This window comes from Podarcis muralis, chromosome 5 (genome assembly GCF_964188315.1).
Source record: "Podarcis muralis chromosome 5, rPodMur119.hap1.1, whole genome shotgun sequence".
NCBI lineage: Eukaryota > Metazoa > Chordata > Lepidosauria > Squamata > Lacertidae > Podarcis > Podarcis muralis.
In genome coordinates, this window is record NC_135659.1 from 93,439,142 (window position 1) to 93,455,980 (window position 16,839).

The 16,839-nt window shown below is 44.7% G+C and overlaps 1 protein-coding gene across 2 annotated transcripts; it reads left to right on the top strand.

The window, feature by feature from the left end:
* The first annotated feature begins 252 nt into the window (after positions 1–252).
* BIRC7 (baculoviral IAP repeat containing 7) lies at positions 253–15,897 on the top strand. Of its 2 annotated transcripts, none has more exons than XM_028735420.2 (8): positions 253–699; positions 7,815–8,576; positions 9,877–9,976; positions 10,923–11,001; positions 11,102–11,147; positions 12,502–12,573; positions 13,991–14,199; positions 15,458–15,897. In XM_028735420.2, exons 2-7 carry the CDS (start codon positions 7,973–7,975, stop codon positions 14,188–14,190), a joined length of 1,101 nt encoding a protein of 366 aa, XP_028591253.2. In that variant the 5' UTR covers positions 253–699; positions 7,815–7,972; the 3' UTR covers positions 14,191–14,199; positions 15,458–15,897. The 2 variants fall into 2 exon arrangements, with proteins under 2 accessions (XP_028591253.2, XP_077785495.1); XM_077929369.1 differs by lacking the exon at positions 253–699 and adding an exon at positions 736–754.
* Positions 15,898–16,839: the final 942 nt, after the last annotated feature.

The window sequence follows — 16,839 nt, forward strand, 5'->3', positions numbered from 1 at the left end:
GAGGGGACGAGGAGGAAAAAAAAAAAGAACCGCCCCCAGCCTCTCACGCTAACCCGAGAGGGAAGGGGAGGAGGGGGAAATGAGCAAACGTATCATCTGCCGCGCATGCGCTGCGACCGTGGCGGCGGCCGTTCCGCGGATCAGGCTCCGCCCATTTTTCCACCCGGGCCCCGTTTTTTTTTAGATCCCGCCCAACCCGCCGTCGTCCGATTGCAGGGGGGGGGGCGTGATTGACAGGAGGCGGTCCTTATTGTAATCGAGGAGCCAATAAGAACGAGGGAAAACGCTGAGGAGAGGCGGGATGGCCGGTTGTTGATTTACCTCATGAGGGCGGCCGGGAACGGCCTGCCCGCGGGCATGGCTGGTTGCTCCTTTGACACACAGTGGGCAGGGGGTTGCCGACCCCTTAAGTCTTCGTATGCCGCTGCTGCCGCCCCATGGCGTGGCTCGGGGGGTCTCTCCCCGCAGGCAGAAATCCAACAGGTGGTGCTCGGGCGGCGGCCGTTGGCGCGAGAAGCTTCGCCTGTTGAGTTTCTGGCGGGGGGGAGGAAGCGGCAGCCTCCGCGTCCCCCTCGCCCCGCTTCACGTGTAGTGAGGGGCTCTTCACACGTTGCACCGCGAAGGGAAGAAAGGCGGGCGAGACACGGCAGGCGGCGATATTTAAGGAGCGGGAGCCATGACGCAGCCACCGACTTCTGGGTACGTTCCCTGGCAGGGAGCGTTGTTTTGGCGCACCCAAAATGGCAGAAGTACGGTAAATGCACTTCAACTGGTCCCTCCTCGGTGGTTATTGATTCTCCAAGGGTCTGGCAGGAGGAGAGGGTGGCAAGTGGGACGGGGAGATTCCAGGGCACTCAGAAAAGCATTTAAACATTTCACTGTATAGGGCCCCACTCTCTTGGTGGCCCCCCAAAAAATTAAAGGAAAAAAAACCTGGATGTACATTTCCAAAATACAAGCTAAAAAACAAATAAAATAAAACCTACATACAGCAACAGTGTTTTGTGTTGTGCAGGCTCCTATTTGTTATGTGCAAATGGCTTTGGATACCTATTAGGTCCATAAATTACCATATAGCATATATTCAACACAGAAGAACAGCCAACAGTTTGTTGTTGACACAGCTGGACATTACCTTCAGTAGCTTAAGGCCTCATCAAACCTAAATCCAGCCCTGCTCTACAAACACACACACACATTTTTACTTTTAAAATGAGAGCAAGAGCATCACTTGATGCTGCAAGTTCACTCCTCCTGTTGAATGCTTCTATACATCAGTAAGGTACCTATGTAAAAGGCTCATTTGTAATCATATATTTGGGAACAATTCATGTTCTTGCGCAGCTGTGTTGCTTTATACTTTGTGGGTGTTCCACAATCATACTACAAAATACCGCATTTTCTCACGCTCGCCCTTTTTTGGCCAAATTACGTTGCGGAAATGAAGGGGTGCATTAGATCCGATGGCACATTTGCCAGCAAATACTTTCTTTGGTGTCAAGGTGCTGAAAATGAAGGTCTGCATTGGGCCCAGTGGTGCATTAGACTCATGTCAAGCATTGCTAGGAGTTGTGCCCCCCCCCCCAAATGTATTTGTAATCAATTAAAAAAAAATGGTTGTGGTGCTATCAAATTTTTATTCCGTGGCCCAGAGAATTTTTTTTGAGAATCACAGCTTTAAGGTGTTGCTGGATTACAACTCCCATCATCCCTGACCATTGGGCCCTTCTGTTCTTTGCTGATGGGAGTTGTTGACTCAGAGCATCTGGAAGGCTGCAAGCTCTCCCGCTTAAGGAGACCTGAAGAAAGCCTAAGAACCGATTCCTGGCACTAACTGGGAAATTAAAGACATAGCACCAAACATCTGGTTCTGCTGTGTCACAACAAATTAATTGCAATTATACACACCTGGGAGTGAATTCCATTTAACTTAATGGGACTTGCTTCTGAATAAAGATCTCCATGGGAATAGATGGGTGATGCATCAAACCTTCAACAAATTCTTTACTACAGGGATTCTTTACAGACCCAATGTCAGTAGCAAAGGATTATTATTATTATTATTATTTGTTGTTGAATGAATAGAAAAGAACTGGTTCTTCTGAGACACACAGTAGAAGCAAGCTGACTCCTGCCACAAAGGGCTCAATGGAAGTAACACAGAAACCTCCTCAACCTCCAAAACCACTTTTGAAAGCCTGTCAAATGCAACTAAATGAAGAGTACTTTGTATACGTGAGTTGCAATAAGGCAGGATGATGGGTTTGGGCTGAGACCACAGACGGCCCTTCGCTTCACCCACCACCAGGCAGTTCACAACAGGCTTTGTTACACTTCCCTGAGTTTCAGGAAGCTTTCCTCCCCTTGGTGGAGGGGGGCCACTTGTGGCCAGCCTCATGCCATTTCAGAGAGAAGGTGTGAATTTTGCATCCCATTGGAATCCCATTACATCCCACCCTGGGCTTTCTTGTCAACGTGTGACACACACAAAGCTTCAGTGAAGGTTTTGCAGAGCTCCTAATGGTTCAAAGCACAGGCAGGGAGTTCAGAGCTCCTATCTACACTAGGGGACAGACGAGAGTGCCAAAGTTTGGAGAATCCAGAGGAAACCTTTGCGCAAAAGCACTGCATGGCCTTCTATTTCCCTGCAGTCTTAACTAGGCTTGTTTGTTTCAATTTTATATACTGCTATTTATCCAAAAGGTCCCAGGGCAGGTTTATAACATAGCAAATAAAAACAGCAACATAAAAAAGCCAATAAATGTCATAACTCGAAGGTGGGGCTGAAAAATACCTACAAGACTGCCTGCCACCTAAAGGATAAATCTATTTGGGGAAAGACGGGTGAGGGATGTTTTGGGATTTTTTTTTTCCAACCTGAAGACTGCATTCCATTTTGGGCAACAATTTGTGGAGTGTCTTGCCAAATGCAAAGTGGTTCTTTTAAAAAAGATTCAGAAACAATACAAAACGTGAGTGAGAAGAAGATGATTTCATTCCTAAGCACCAAGCAATATATGCATACCAGGCATGCACTTCTATCTGCCACTTGGAAGCCCTCAAGGAATGGTGAAGTGATTCCCCCGGTAGCCTTAGATTGCATAGCCCTGCGGCCGATCAGTCCATGCACGAGCTTCTAAATCACTCTGCCTAAACCTTCTGATTGTCAGAGACCAGGCTGAGGAGTACAACTATATGAGGAATGGTGGGAGCCTATCTCTCCCCCTGCTCATGGCCAGGATCCTGAAACTCCACAGGAGCAGGGGAGTAGTGTTGATTTGGAACAATGGTTTGCTGAGGGGCACAGTTCGGAAGATGATAGTTGGGCAGAACTGGGAGGTGAACAGCAAGAATTAGAACGGGAAGAGAGTGAGCTAGCCGATTCTCACTGGAAGATGTGCAGCCTCTCAGTCCCACAGCTAGGGGATTAGTTAAGGTGGCTTCGCAAAAGGCTCAGTTGTTGAGAGAACAGGCGGCTAGGAGATGAGAGGACGGACGTGACTAGAGGGAAGTGGGCGGAACCTTAATTGGGAGCATCTGCACTCCGAGAATGGCTGCTTGTGCTTTTGCTGCATTCATTAAACATTTCTGTTACTGGTAAAAGACTGCTTTCTCTTTTTACTGCTTATCTGCTACCAGGGGGGGGGGGGGGGCACGCCCCCGAAGCCTGAAACTGATTTTACAGATGTCTAGGGAGGTTGATGTGGGAGGAGGCCTTCCTTTAATTACCTGGATCCCAACCAATACAGAGTTTAATAGGTACTTCTTATCACCTTAAACCAGTGAATCCATATGGGTTTTTAAAAAAAATAATAATAGGGGTCTTTTAAAGGCAATCCTGATCATATGAGCATTGCTTGCTTTTGGAGCACATTTTAAAACCTGGTCATTTAACAAGTCTAATAGTGAATGCACATAGTGTGGCTGGTACACAAAAACCTTGTGTGAGAGTAACAGATTTTTTTAAAAATAAATAAATCACCACACCCATTTGTTCTTTAATTGTTAAAGGAGCCCCCCGATGAGGGGCGAGGAGGGCATTCGTAGAATTGTAGAGTTGGAAGAGACCCTGAGGATCATTTCATCGAACCCCCTGCAATGCAGGAACATGCAGCTGTCCCATACAGGGATCGAATTTGCAACCCTGGCATTATCACCCCATTCTCTAACCAACTCAAGCACACTTCTTGCTACATCCAAATATCTGCCTTCCGACTGGTCTCCTCCAACAGAGGTTCGAAGTTTGGGCATCTGGATGGCACTTCTACTAAACTTATTCAGAATAAGGCCAACACAAATGAGAGATCGAGCTCTGAACTGGCAAGCAATGGGAATGAGCATCTTATTTATCACATTTCTGTTCTGCCCTCCCTCCAAGGGGCTCGGAGCATGACACTCATCCTTCTGCCTCCCACTCCCCTTTTTGTGTCCAAAGCTACTTCACTGAGCTGCTTGCCCGAGTGAAGAACTGAACCCACATCTCCACGGGACGGTGGTTTCTACACTCCAGTATCTTTCTGTGTACCGCACTGGCTTATCAGGTTTTTTTGCTTCGGTCAGGTTACAAACTGCTTGCAGCTTTAAATGTTTGATTTGAAGCACAAATTGGTTAATTGCTTGGGTGGAGATTGGAAGGTAAAGGGGCCCCAGAAGCCAGTGTTAGACACTTGTTCTCTGATTTGTGGTTGAGTGATCTTCCAGTTTGTTCTGGTTAAGTAAGTACCCTGCATGCATACGGAACAAAATGTATTGAGGTCTAGTTGTAATAATGCTGTTGAATATTTAGAGGCTTTAAGTACAGTAGTGGATATTAACTTAGTCCTGAGGTTTGGTTTATTTGCTTGAGCTCTACAGAGCTTATTTATTGTGTAGATACGTTTTGCCTATTTGAGTATACGCCATGATATATTTTACCATGTTAACGGGAAAAGGAGGGGTAGAAATGGATGGCAATCTTCTTCAGGTAGCAACTGAGCTTGAAGATGTGCTGTGCTGGTCTGGCTTATCTCATTTTACACAGGGTGCTAACCCTCAAATAATCCCTTATCTTAGTGGTTCCCATTTAGGGGTCTGCAGAAAACACCCAGGGGGTCCATGCCCCCATTCTTTGCCTCCCCCCAACTTTTTTTTGTCATTTTTGCATGGTACTCTCAAATTTTTGTTCTGTTTTAGTGCTGCCCCACAGTTTGTTTAAAAATGCTTTGCAGAGGTAACTACCATAGAATTATCAAAACTTTCAAAAGAAGGGGGGCAGTGGCTTGGCTTTTTAAAATAGGGGGTCCTTAGTAATTATCTAATTGGGAACCACTGCCTTATCATGTTCATTGGGAAGCTTGGCTACTTGTTGTAATCCCCTCCCTTAAAAAAAAAAGGAAGTGAGTTGAAGGAATCATATCTCAGTTACTTATCACATATACAGAAACAAAATGGGTAATGAAAACCGTTTTCAGAAAACCTATGTAACACTAAACCCTACAAGGCAGGGGTTTACATATTTTCTCTGATGTGGGTTGATTGAATGGTCATACAGTTCTCCTTAAAATCTTGTTCCTATCCTCTACAGTCTATAAAACAGGATTGCTATACCTGCAAACAACAATGATGCCTTAAGATGTAGGGTGCAATGATTAGTGTGTCTCACTAGGACCTAGGAGACCAGGCTTCAAATTCCCACTTGGTCATGAAACTCACTGGGTGACCTGAACCATTCGCTGCCTCCCAGCCTAACTTGCAGCACAGGATTGTTGTGGAGATTAATTGAGGCAGCGGGGGAACCATGTACTCTGCCTTGAAGAAGAATGTGGACTATAACTAATAAATACAAAACCTGTGACTGTAATAATAATAATAATAATAATAATAATAATTTATTTATACCCTGCCCCTCTGGCTGAGCTTCCCCAGCCACTCTGGGCAGCTTCCAACACAATATTAAAATAAAGTAATGCATCAAACATTAAAAGCTTCCCTAAACAGGGCTGCCTTCAGATGTCATCTAAAAGTCTGGTAGTTGTTGTTCTCTTTGACATCCGGTGGGAGGGCGTTCCACAGGGCAGGTGCCACTACCAAGAAGGCCCTCTGCCTGGTTCCCTGTGACTTGGCTTCTCTCAGTGAGGGAACCGCCAGAAGGCCCTAGGTGCTGGACATGAGTGTCAGGGTAGAACGATGGGGCTGGAAACGGTCCTTCAGATATACTGGACCGAGCCGTTTGGGGCTTTAAAGGTGTAGATTTGTGTGGTTGCATGATTGTGAAGAGAGTGAGCTCTGAGCTGCTAAGCTGCATAGTCTGATATGGCACTATAACTGTACTATGCACTGCACTAAATGCATTCCTGTGTAGGCATGGGAAATTAGGGAGATGCCTCTTTTAAGGACCTGCTGCACTGTACACTTACAGACCTTTGAGCTGGGGGGGGATAACCTCTAGCCCTCCAGATGTTGCCACAACTCCCATCAGCCTCAGACAGCCTGGTTAATGTTCAAGGGTGATGGGGGCTGTGGTCCAGCAATATCTGAATGGTCCCAGATTATCTCCCCCTGCCCTTTAAAGAAAGAAAAAGCACGTGAGCTTTCAGAATTATCGATTTGCCTTGTATTCACATTTATTCTGGTTCAATTGGCTCATTGTTCTTGCAGAAATCATCAGTATTTGATGGCGGAAAGCCCTCTTAACACTTTCATCATGGACTTGAACCTCTGTTTTGGGTGGGCGTGGGAACAAAATAATCTCGGAACTGCAGATTGGGTGATCTCATCCTGCCCCCACAAACAGAGTTGACTTCCTTGACAATTGCGTGCAAGAGATTATAAATCGATTGCCTTTCTCCCCAAACGTCTCTAGCTTCACTGTGTGATGTTGGCTGGAGCAAGTCCATTAACGCATCCCACCTAATTATCAGCTATACTTAAGGGGAAATGGCACTGTAGATGACAATTTGGCTGTCAAATGTAACTTGTAACAGAGAGGTTTTTGTAAATGGAACCAGTGAGTTGGAGGCTTTGATATTTAAAATTGATCTTTTGGGGTTGGCCTAGGGTGTGATTGTTTGCTTGTGATTGGCTGTGGTGATCTTTGTTTTCGTGTGTGAGTGAGGTGGGTGGGTGTTTTGGATCAGGTTAGCCATATTGATTTGTATGCTGTTGGTGGATTATTGTCATTGTCCTGTTGGGCTGTGTATGTGATAAAGGGGAGCCATACCGGGGTGAAGGCGTCGTCTTCTGTTTGTCCCCGTGTCAGTTAACCCCAACCTCTCTCACCACCAAAGGAACACAAGTGAACAACACAAGCAACACTGACACCAAACTCTACATACATTAAACATAATAGAAACACCGCCATCCGACCCCACCCCCATCCATCTTCCCTCTCTCCACCCCCCTTTCTTTTTTCATTTCTTTTTTCTTCTCCCCCTAATGCCTCAACAAATGAAACGGATTTGTAAAAATGTTACATGCAAAAAAAAAATAATACAAGGCACTACACTTCTGTAAAACAAGAAAATCCTTAATAAAATAATTTTTTAAAAAATAAAATAAATAAAATTGATCTTTTTCATTTCTTGTCTCTGCAAATGGAACAAAATGTTAAAATTTGTTTAGTCATTAAATAAGTCACTGACTCCTCCTTTTTGTCCTGCTGTTACAATGCCCAGAATTAATGGATGCATTCAGTCTAAAAAAAGAGATATTGCACAAATTTGTTGCCTCCACTTTAAGCCACTGCTGAATTCCTCTGTCCCTCTTTTTCACTAAAACACACAAATGTCTGCCCACCCCCCCTTGACTTCCTGTAAAACTTTTTGTTCTCTGTCCAGGTGGAAGGGCAGCAATTGTACTGCAGCAACTACCAAATCAGCAGGCCGTAGAAAAACCGGAACCTTGTGCCTGCCTGCTGTTTGGGAGCCTGTGTGGCTTTTCTGAGTTCAAGAGCTTTCCAGAATTCGCAGGAGGCTGAGCCAGAGAGAGCTAAGGGATGCAGGCTACTTATTGGAGGCAGACGTCCATTGAAATCAACCAGCTTGTCGATAATATAATGGCTAATATCCTTTCAATAAAGAGGGACATGGAAGACAGCTCATCTGCAAGAGCATCTAGGAACAGACGTTCCTGGCTGTCCCAGTCCAGCATGCAATTTGAGGAGACGCGCCTACAGACTTTCCAGCATTGGCCGGAGAGCTTTCCTACTTCCCCAGCTGACCTGGCCGCTGCTGGCTTCTTTTTCATTGGGCCTGAGGACAGAGTGAAATGTTTTTGCTGTGGTGGGGTGTTGTTTGACTGGGTTGCTGAGGATGACCCCAAGGCAGAGCACAAGAAGTTCTTCCCAAGCTGCTCTTTCATCCAGGGGAAGGATGCAGGAAACCAAGAGATGCTTCAGGCTGAGGGCCTCCAGGATGCTGTGGATGGACAGTTCCTTGGCATGTTGCAAAACTTAAGCATGGAAGAGGCCACTGTAGACTTTCAACCAGAATACCCAGATATGGAGACGGAAGGAGATCGCCTGGTGACTTTTGAAAATTGGCCAGCTTCTGCTCGGGTGACTCCAGAGTCGCTCGCCAGAGCAGGATTTTTCTACACAGGTATGTAAGCTCGAAAGAACTGAAAAAAGGGATTATGCTGTTATATATTGGCTTAATGAAATTTATATACAGCTTGCTAGAATGAAGCAGTTCCCCCTAAGCAGTTTGCAATGAACAAAAGATACCAAATGTTAAAAAAAGTTATATGAAAAAATGAATAAATAAAACCAGCACTGATAAGGCATTTAACTTTCAGAAGTTTTGGGAGGCTCAAACAAGAGTGGTGGCAGCCTGAAATTCCTTTGCGAAAGTGCTGCTCTGGTTTGAGATGGGTGCGGTTTTTTGATACTATGGGGTGCTGCTTCACAAGAGCTTTCCCCAAATGCAAAAACAGCAGGATCGAAACCCCATGCTCCTCATTGAAGGTGGGATGAGTGTCTCTGCCTGGAGTATGTGGGGGCTTTGGTGCTGTGGGGCTCTTGGTTGGGTTGGGTGGAGGAACATCTATGCAGAGCTGTTATTCCTCTTTCCCGTCCCTGTCTCCAGTCCCAACCAGGGAGTGCTGCCAGTTTGGATTCTCCCTCCCCCATTTTATCCCCTGCAAAAATGAAGGGCGAGGGGCAAACCTCCCATTTAACAGCACTTGCGACTTCAAAGTACTCTGCAAATGTTGTCATTGTGACATCATGTGATGGACTGTTGGTCAACTCCATCCACTTGCCAAATTTGGCCAACAAGGCTGATCTTGAGAAGGATCTGGCCCATGGGGCCAAAAAGGTTCCTTTGCCTTGCTGTAAGGTGTCAGCATCATCATGGAATGTCAGTGTGCAGCTAATATGAAGTATTCACATTCTCTGTGGTGGTTGCCAATGTGGTGCCCACAAGTGCCAGTTTGCCCAGCAGTACCCCCTATGGTGCCCACAAATAACCTCCGTAAATATCTCCTTGGAAAGCCACAATATGAGAGAGACCAGTCTTCTTGCTTCGCTTCTGTTTGCATTGGGTTAACCTCTTGCACTTTGGAACATATACCCTTAAACATGTCCACATTACATTGGATGCCCACAGAAGAGAGGAGCAAAGAACTGTTTTCTTTGAGCAGCTGCAGTGGTGGTTGATGTAGGTGCCTTATTCCGCTCCCCTGTTATTTGATTTTCTTTTCTTTTAGGCATGGCAGTAATTTTGTGTTGTGCCACTCCCCCCCGCCCTGCCCCGGAACACAATCCTTTTGCAGCCAGTGCCCATGTCACTTTCTCAAAATTTTAAATGTGTCCCCTGGCCCTGAAAGGTTGGTGGGCCCCTGCAGCTGTTTCAGCTTTTAAGTGATTAACATGAGACCTCTTGCCATGGCTGTTTTCAGGCCAGGGGGATTTTGTGCGGTGTTTCTACTGTGATGGCGCTTTGAGGAACTGGGAGCGTGGAGATGACCCATGGATGGAGCATGCTGTTTGGTTTCCAAGGTAACACATCCCTATTTGTCCCTCACACACTCACAAACACACACCCCTCTTTCAGGAACAGAGAACAGTTGATATGTGGATTCACAAACCTCCTGCGTATAGCTAGTAACGTCCCACAGGACAATAGCAAGTTGACCCACCTAACTGGCGATGACAACTTTCCCAGATTCAACTTGGAAACTCTTGTTAAACAATAACCTTGCATGTTCAGGAAACCTGTGCCCAGAAGTAGATATTCAGTGTTTACAAGGATAGGATTTTCCAATTGTTTGCCTAAGCGTTCAGATGCTAGCGTTCTTTTCCTGCTTTGAAAGCAGAGAGACCTAGCTTAATTGCACATGATTTCTGCTAGAAAGGCACAGACCCCCTGACTACCTAGTGAACACACTGGACTGAATGGATATGCATTGCAGTTCCTCACTGAATACTCACCAGCTTGCTATTCTGCATCCTTTTTGCATTCTGTGCAAGAGGTCACTGCTGGCTGGCTTTTTTATGTAGAAGTGTAGCAACAAGTTCCTAAACCATTTCACATATTTGCGGCTGCAAACACAGGTATTCCCCCCCCCCCTTATAGTAATATTATTATGGCTGGGTTTTTTTTTTCTTCTTTGATCAGCACACACCCTCCCCTCCTCCTGTGTGGCAAGTGACTTCTGGAAAATAATGAGAATTCCCAAAGCATTTTGTTATACAGTCTGAGTCAACAGTTCAAAGGGAGGACAGAAGGCCAAAATGTCACAGTCTGAGCGCAAGTGAAATCCACTTTGGTGATGTGCTATGACTGATGGCAATAACTGATGACTTGCAATAAAAGTAAACGCTATCTGTGATGCTTTGAGTATCACTGCTATTCCTATGAGAGTTTAGATTTTAGATTCTTTCTACATGGCCGTCACAGTATTGGGACTGTTTCATCTTCTCTTCTCCTGTCCCACATCTATAGGTGTAAATTCTTGCAGCAGTCCAGAGGGAGTGACTTCATCAACAGTGTTCAAGAAGCGCATATCAATCCTATACTCCCGGTGAGTGTGTGTGTGTGTGCTTGTGCATGTGCCTGTTTGTGTGTGCAAGTGTGCACATAAATGCAGTTATTCCAAAATGATGCATATCATTTGTTTCCAGGAGGACAACTTACACTGGCCTGAACAACATCCCACCAGCTCCCAAGGTAAGTACTTCTGTAATTTGGAGCTCTTGCTCAGCCAGAGGTCTGTCTTGCCTCTGTTGATATTGTTCCAAAGGTTGGGTGCCACCTCCAATCTCTGCCAAACTGTGGCAAACATCCAGGAGAGGTTCCAAGTGCTCACTCCAGGGTCTGTGTTCCTTTGATAATCATAGACACAGTGGAGGCTTCCTTAGCTTTAAGAAATAAGATTTATTCACATATTTACACCTGAATTTGGAGGGAGGGAATCCAGATCTTACAGCAGGGTCATCTCAAGAGGGGCTTCCTCCCCACAGCAGTGGAGCCCAAGGCTTTTCTCCCACCTATATCCTATATCCAGGCACCCAATATTGTTCTGCCCTTTTTTCCAGCTATTGCAAGGCTCATGCCAAAAGCCCCATTTTGGTACAAAATAACTCCTTCACACGTGTTAAGATGCTACAGCTTCTCTCTCTCTCTTTTTTTAAATGATATTTATTAAAAGTTTAAAGCCACAGAAAAAAGTAAGAAAAAAAAGGGGGGAAGTCAACAATACAAATCAATACATATAAACAAGAACAAAACACACAATACATCAAAACAAAAACAAAAGCAATTAAAAACAGATCCAATATTTCCATATCTTTATCTTTCGTTAACTTGTTTCATCGACCTCCTCACACCTCCCTTTTTTGTATTCTAGTTATTAATTATTTCAGCAAATCCTTTCCATCTTTCACTATTTCCTGTCATTTAATTATCTTAATTTATTTTAACCTTATCTTACCATAAAAAACCCTAAAACTTAAAACTAAAGCCGTATAGTTTCATTCCAACATTTTTCTAACACTCATTAATTTTACAATATTTTTCTAAATAAATTTTTAAACTTTCTTCCAATCTTCATCCAAAGTCTCTTCTCCCTGGTCTCGGGTTCTGTCAGTCCTTTCTATCCATTCCATATAGTCCATCAACCTGGTGATCTTCTGTCCAAGGCTCTTAATTCTTTTCAATGTCCCTTCTGCAGATCTTCTTCATATTTATACCTGCACTTTACTTTGTCTTCTGCTGATCTTAATTTCCTTCCTTTGGCACTGAGGAGTAGATCTCGGGGAGACTCCAACCTAACAATGTCTTTGTCCCTTCTCGACAGATCAGCCCATTCTCCATAGTCAGAACTAAAATCCAAAAGATAATTCAAAGCATGTTTCAAAGTCCCTCCAAAATTAAAGGCCCCAAGATGCTACAGCTTCATGTAAACACTCGAACTTCTTAAAATCTATTTTGGGCTTCTAAATATATTTGGAGTAGGGAAACCGACCTTGTGAACGGGGACTCCCAATACATGTCATATTCTCTCTGTGTGTTTTATGCGCAGAGCCTGCTCAGAGGCAAGCAGATTCTCAGAGAGTGAGGAGAGAGGCAGAAACAGGACGTCCAAATGAACCAGGTAAGCTTGGTGGAAGAGAGTGAAGCAGAGCAGCCAGGTGGGATAGGAGCAGGTAGCCTAATTCTTGGCTAAGCAAAATAACTCATTTCTCTGTAACGCATCTAAAGACCGGCAAAAGTGCTCAGAGACCAAGGTGTCTTCACATTACCATCTTGGAGCACAATAAAGAGGTTTGTTGTGTTCCCTGGTGGTTTCCACAGTGCTTCCCCAGCTGTTCACATCAGTACAGTTTAATTAGTGTTTGATTCATTTCTCTTTGAGTATTGGCAGGGTGAGGATGTCTTCTTCACCTCCTGCAAACGTGTCCACACCTTGGCTGGAGGCGAATTAGGAGTGGCTTAAGGACTTCAATCAGCGTGAAGCTAGTTTGGGAAACAATGCATCAAATAGCAATATTTCACAACAAAGCACAGGATGCATATGCATTTGGGAACAATGTTGTGAGAACAAAAATTAAGAACCCAGTGCTGGAAATGCAGCGAGGGCACAGTAAACAGAAGTTGTGAATGCAGCTCTATAAACATGTGTCCCATAACACATTTGTTGGGGAATGTTTTTGGATGCTAAAGGGCTTGGACACAACTGTTAGGAATTACCAGCATGAAACTAAAATCTACTCTGAGTAGACCCACTAAAACCAGATGGCCCTGCCCATTAATTTCAATGATTATGACTAACAATGGATACAACTCCGAATATCTGAGTTTATTTTGATGGCTGGTTTGTGGCTTTAACATGGTTTTTGTGGATCTGACCTCGGTAGAAAGCTGTGGCAGGGATAGTCTGTGTGGTTTGAGAGTTTCTCATACTCTTGACCCAATTACTTCAAGAGTATGAAAAATTTCAGCTGATAGAATTAAGAGGTTATAGTACTAATGGCTACAAAGTAGATGCAACTTGACGTGACATATTTCTTAGGGGGATTGTTGCCAAGCAAGTCTAGTCTGTTGGTGTTAGCTTGGTAACAACATAGTTCCTTTTTAAAAACAAAAACAAAACCCCATGTAATTTGTTCCGCTATATGCAACACAGCAAAATAAAAACTACTCACAAAACAGTGCACTGAGCATCGTCCAAAAGAGCCATATTGTGAAATGTATATTGCTTAAGTACTTAAGTAGGGGGCTTTGTCCATTTGTCAAGGGTTAGTTGGCTCTTAAAATATTCCAGTGTTTGGGTTCGTATGACCAATTTTCACCGTGGGAGAATGTTGACTGAAGGTGCTAATTTCCCTTGACAAATAAGTCAGTATAAACTTAACGAAGAACAGGGATTTCCCCCAGATTTTCTGGGCTCTAGCCCAACCCCTTTCCCCCCGCAACATAGAAACTCTGGACTGCAAGATTGTCGTGTGGCACCGAGCAATCAAAACGGCTCTTTTGGGCTGTTCCTGAACCTTTCTCCTTCCTCTTGCTAGAGTCTCCTGTGAGCACGGAGGAGGAGCTGCGCCGGCTGCGGGAGGAGCGCATGTGCAAAGTGTGCATGGACAAAGACGTGTCCATCGTGTTGGTGCCTTGTGGCCACTTAGTGGTTTGCACAGAATGCGCTCCTAATCTAAGACGCTGCCCCATCTGCAGAGGGGTCATCCATGACAGTATGAAGGCATTCCTCTCTTGAACTGGGAAGGTGGGTAAAGAGGGGACTACAAGAAATATTGCCGAACTGAGGACATTGTCCAAGCCCCATTGCACAAGCGATAATCCTTATGCTTACTTAATGGTGCATGCGATAGAAGCCAAAGTAACTTTTACAGCCTTGGTCTGCCATACCTAACCATAGTGGCAGGTTCAGGTACACTCTCAACCACCCTGCCCAGAATACCTCGCCCTTCCTCAAAGCAGGGCAATGTGTGTGTGTGTGTGACAAACTCTCACTGAATGGTCAGAAGAGGTCCCAGGTTGCCCCCAAGACACAGGGGGCTCAGCAAGTATCACATGTGTATGATGTCATATGTGTGACATCACGTTGTCTGGACGAAGCTGAGTGTTCTGGAGGAGCCGGCTATTGATGCTGCGACACACAATATGTGATGCATGTGACGTCATGCGTGCGACGTAGCCAGCTCCCCTCAATATTGAGGGGGCCTAGCCCACTTCCAACAAATATTCAAGGGGCTGCAGACCTCTTGGCCCTCTAGAATTGGTATGCCTGGTGGTTAGCCAAGGGTGCTGGCAGCAGGTTCAGTAGCCCATAATGAGGTATGCAGGGCCTCCAGTAAGGGGAGAACTGCCAGTTGTGTCATTTCTCCTTATGATGCAGCTGGCCATGCAGATCTACAGAGCCATTTCGCACAAACCTTTGTGTGTCCAGCTGCCAGCAGAGAGATGTTTTGAAGACTCGTCTGCCATTTGTCAGCTGGAGAGGCTTCATGTTGGCAGTACTCCTGTATTGAAGCACTCCTTATGTATCCATTGGAATAGTCTGCTCAGAATGCCAGAATAGCAACTGAACACAAGAGCTTTCTGGATGAGGCCAGTGGCCCATCTAGTCCAGCATCCTGTTCTCACAGCGGCCAGCAGGACCCTGAGTGAGTCCTCTCCCCGCTTGTGATTCCCCAGTAGCTGATGCTGGGAAGAATACTGCAACTGTGCACAGAAAGGTGGGAGACAAACTGCCACTCATTCATGCATGAGAGGAATTGGCAAGTAGCAATTCCTATGGGAAAGATTGCCGGAAGAAAGCGTTCCTGAATTGAAAGGAAATGGTTTGCATGAGGAAGGCACAACATCTGCTTTGCATGAAGGTCCCATGTTCAAACATTGGTATCTCTAGGAAGGGACTCTTGCCTGAAATCCTGGAGAGCTGCTACCCATCACTCAGTACTGAGCGAGATGGACCAATGGTCTGACTCTGTAGGATGACATAGCTCCCTCTGTTCTTTCAGAATCTTCAGAGGCCAGATACTTGCTGCTTGATGGACCCGTTTTGGCCCACAATGACCCAGCCTGAGGGGACATCAACTGAAGGAGCTTTGGAATGGGTGCTGGCACCCCGAGGGACCTCCTTCCCAGCCGAAATGATCTTGCAGGACTTCTCCATGTGTGCTGTTTGGGGCTGTTGGGAATTCCCTTACAGCAGTATAAAAAAATATCAAGGACAAAATAATCCCAAAGGACTTTCTGGTCTGTGAAACTATTGACTTTTCTCTTTTTTTTAAGGGATTACTTCAGATTTGAAAGAAGGTTCCTTCCTTGCTGATGTAATGTCTTGGAGCAGAAAACTTTGTCTAGGTTCTTTAGTAACTTGGTGGTTTATTTCTATTTTTTTACCACTTATTTTTTCCTTGGAACATACTTTGTTTGAATAAAGGTACCTTTAACCCTCGGGGACTGCTCTGCAACAAATTCTTGCAAGGCACTTTCACCAAACAATAAATTTAATATTTCAGATGCTATGGCTTTTCCTATACAGAAGCTGTAACACTTATTATATAACATTTATTTAACTATACTGTCATTGTGCCCCCACCCAATTAATGCACCCCTCCACTTACAAACAAATTAACCTAACTTTGCCTATTTAAAATTAGTTCCTAATATTGTTACAACCTACTTTTTAGCTGAATAAAATGCAGGCTCTTGCCACGCAGCTAGCAACTGGTATAATGCTGATTGGCTGGAATCACCAAAATTGGGCTTAGCATTTGACCTCATGCTTATCCCTACTAGGAATGGGCAAGTCTGTCAATTTCACTTTCTCATTTTTCCATCCTTAAGTTCAGTTCTTCATATTTTCCACATCCGTTCCTGATACACTTGTCAAAGTTTCATGGAAAATTAATCAGCATTTTCATACAAATTTCTCCAAATATGCACATGCTTGCATAGCAATTTTCCCTAAAGGAATGCATTTCTATATGTTGTTTTCACGAAGATGCATCTTTTGTGCACACTTAGCCATAGTATGCACTTTTTACCATCTTCTTCTTTGGTGATCACACATAGCTGAGTAAGATTGTCTTCCATAAACACGGTTTTAACAATGAGTCTGTAAGTGGTTGTGGAGGCCAAGTCTGGATCCATACGTCCTTCCACAGTAGGGATATTGGTTTCCGGGCGGGAGTTGATCACGGTGTGGATTTGCCAAGTGTGCCTTCCTCTTACCATGTTTCTCCCTTGCGCCTGAGTTCGAGTGTCTTCAAAGCCCATGACACCTTTGGTAAAGGTTGTTCTCCAATTGGAATGCTCGCAGGCCGGTGTTTCCCAATTGTCGGTGTTTATACTACATTTTTTTAGATTTGCCTTAAGACGGTCTTTAAACCTCTTT

What these genes read in the sequence shown, in the direction of transcription:
- BIRC7 (XM_028735420.2), top strand. Translation starts at nt 7,973, where the DNA reads ATGCAGGCTACTTATTGGAGGCAGACGTCCATTGAAATCAACCAGCTT. An exon ending in CATGCTGTTTGGTTTCCAAG is followed by an intron (nt 9,977 to 10,922) that starts GTAACACATCCC and finishes CCACATCTATAG; the next exon opens with GTGTAAATTCTTGCAGCAGT. An exon ending in ATATCAATCCTATACTCCCG is followed by an intron (nt 11,002 to 11,101) that starts GTGAGTGTGTGT and finishes ATTTGTTTCCAG; the next exon opens with GAGGACAACTTACACTGGCC.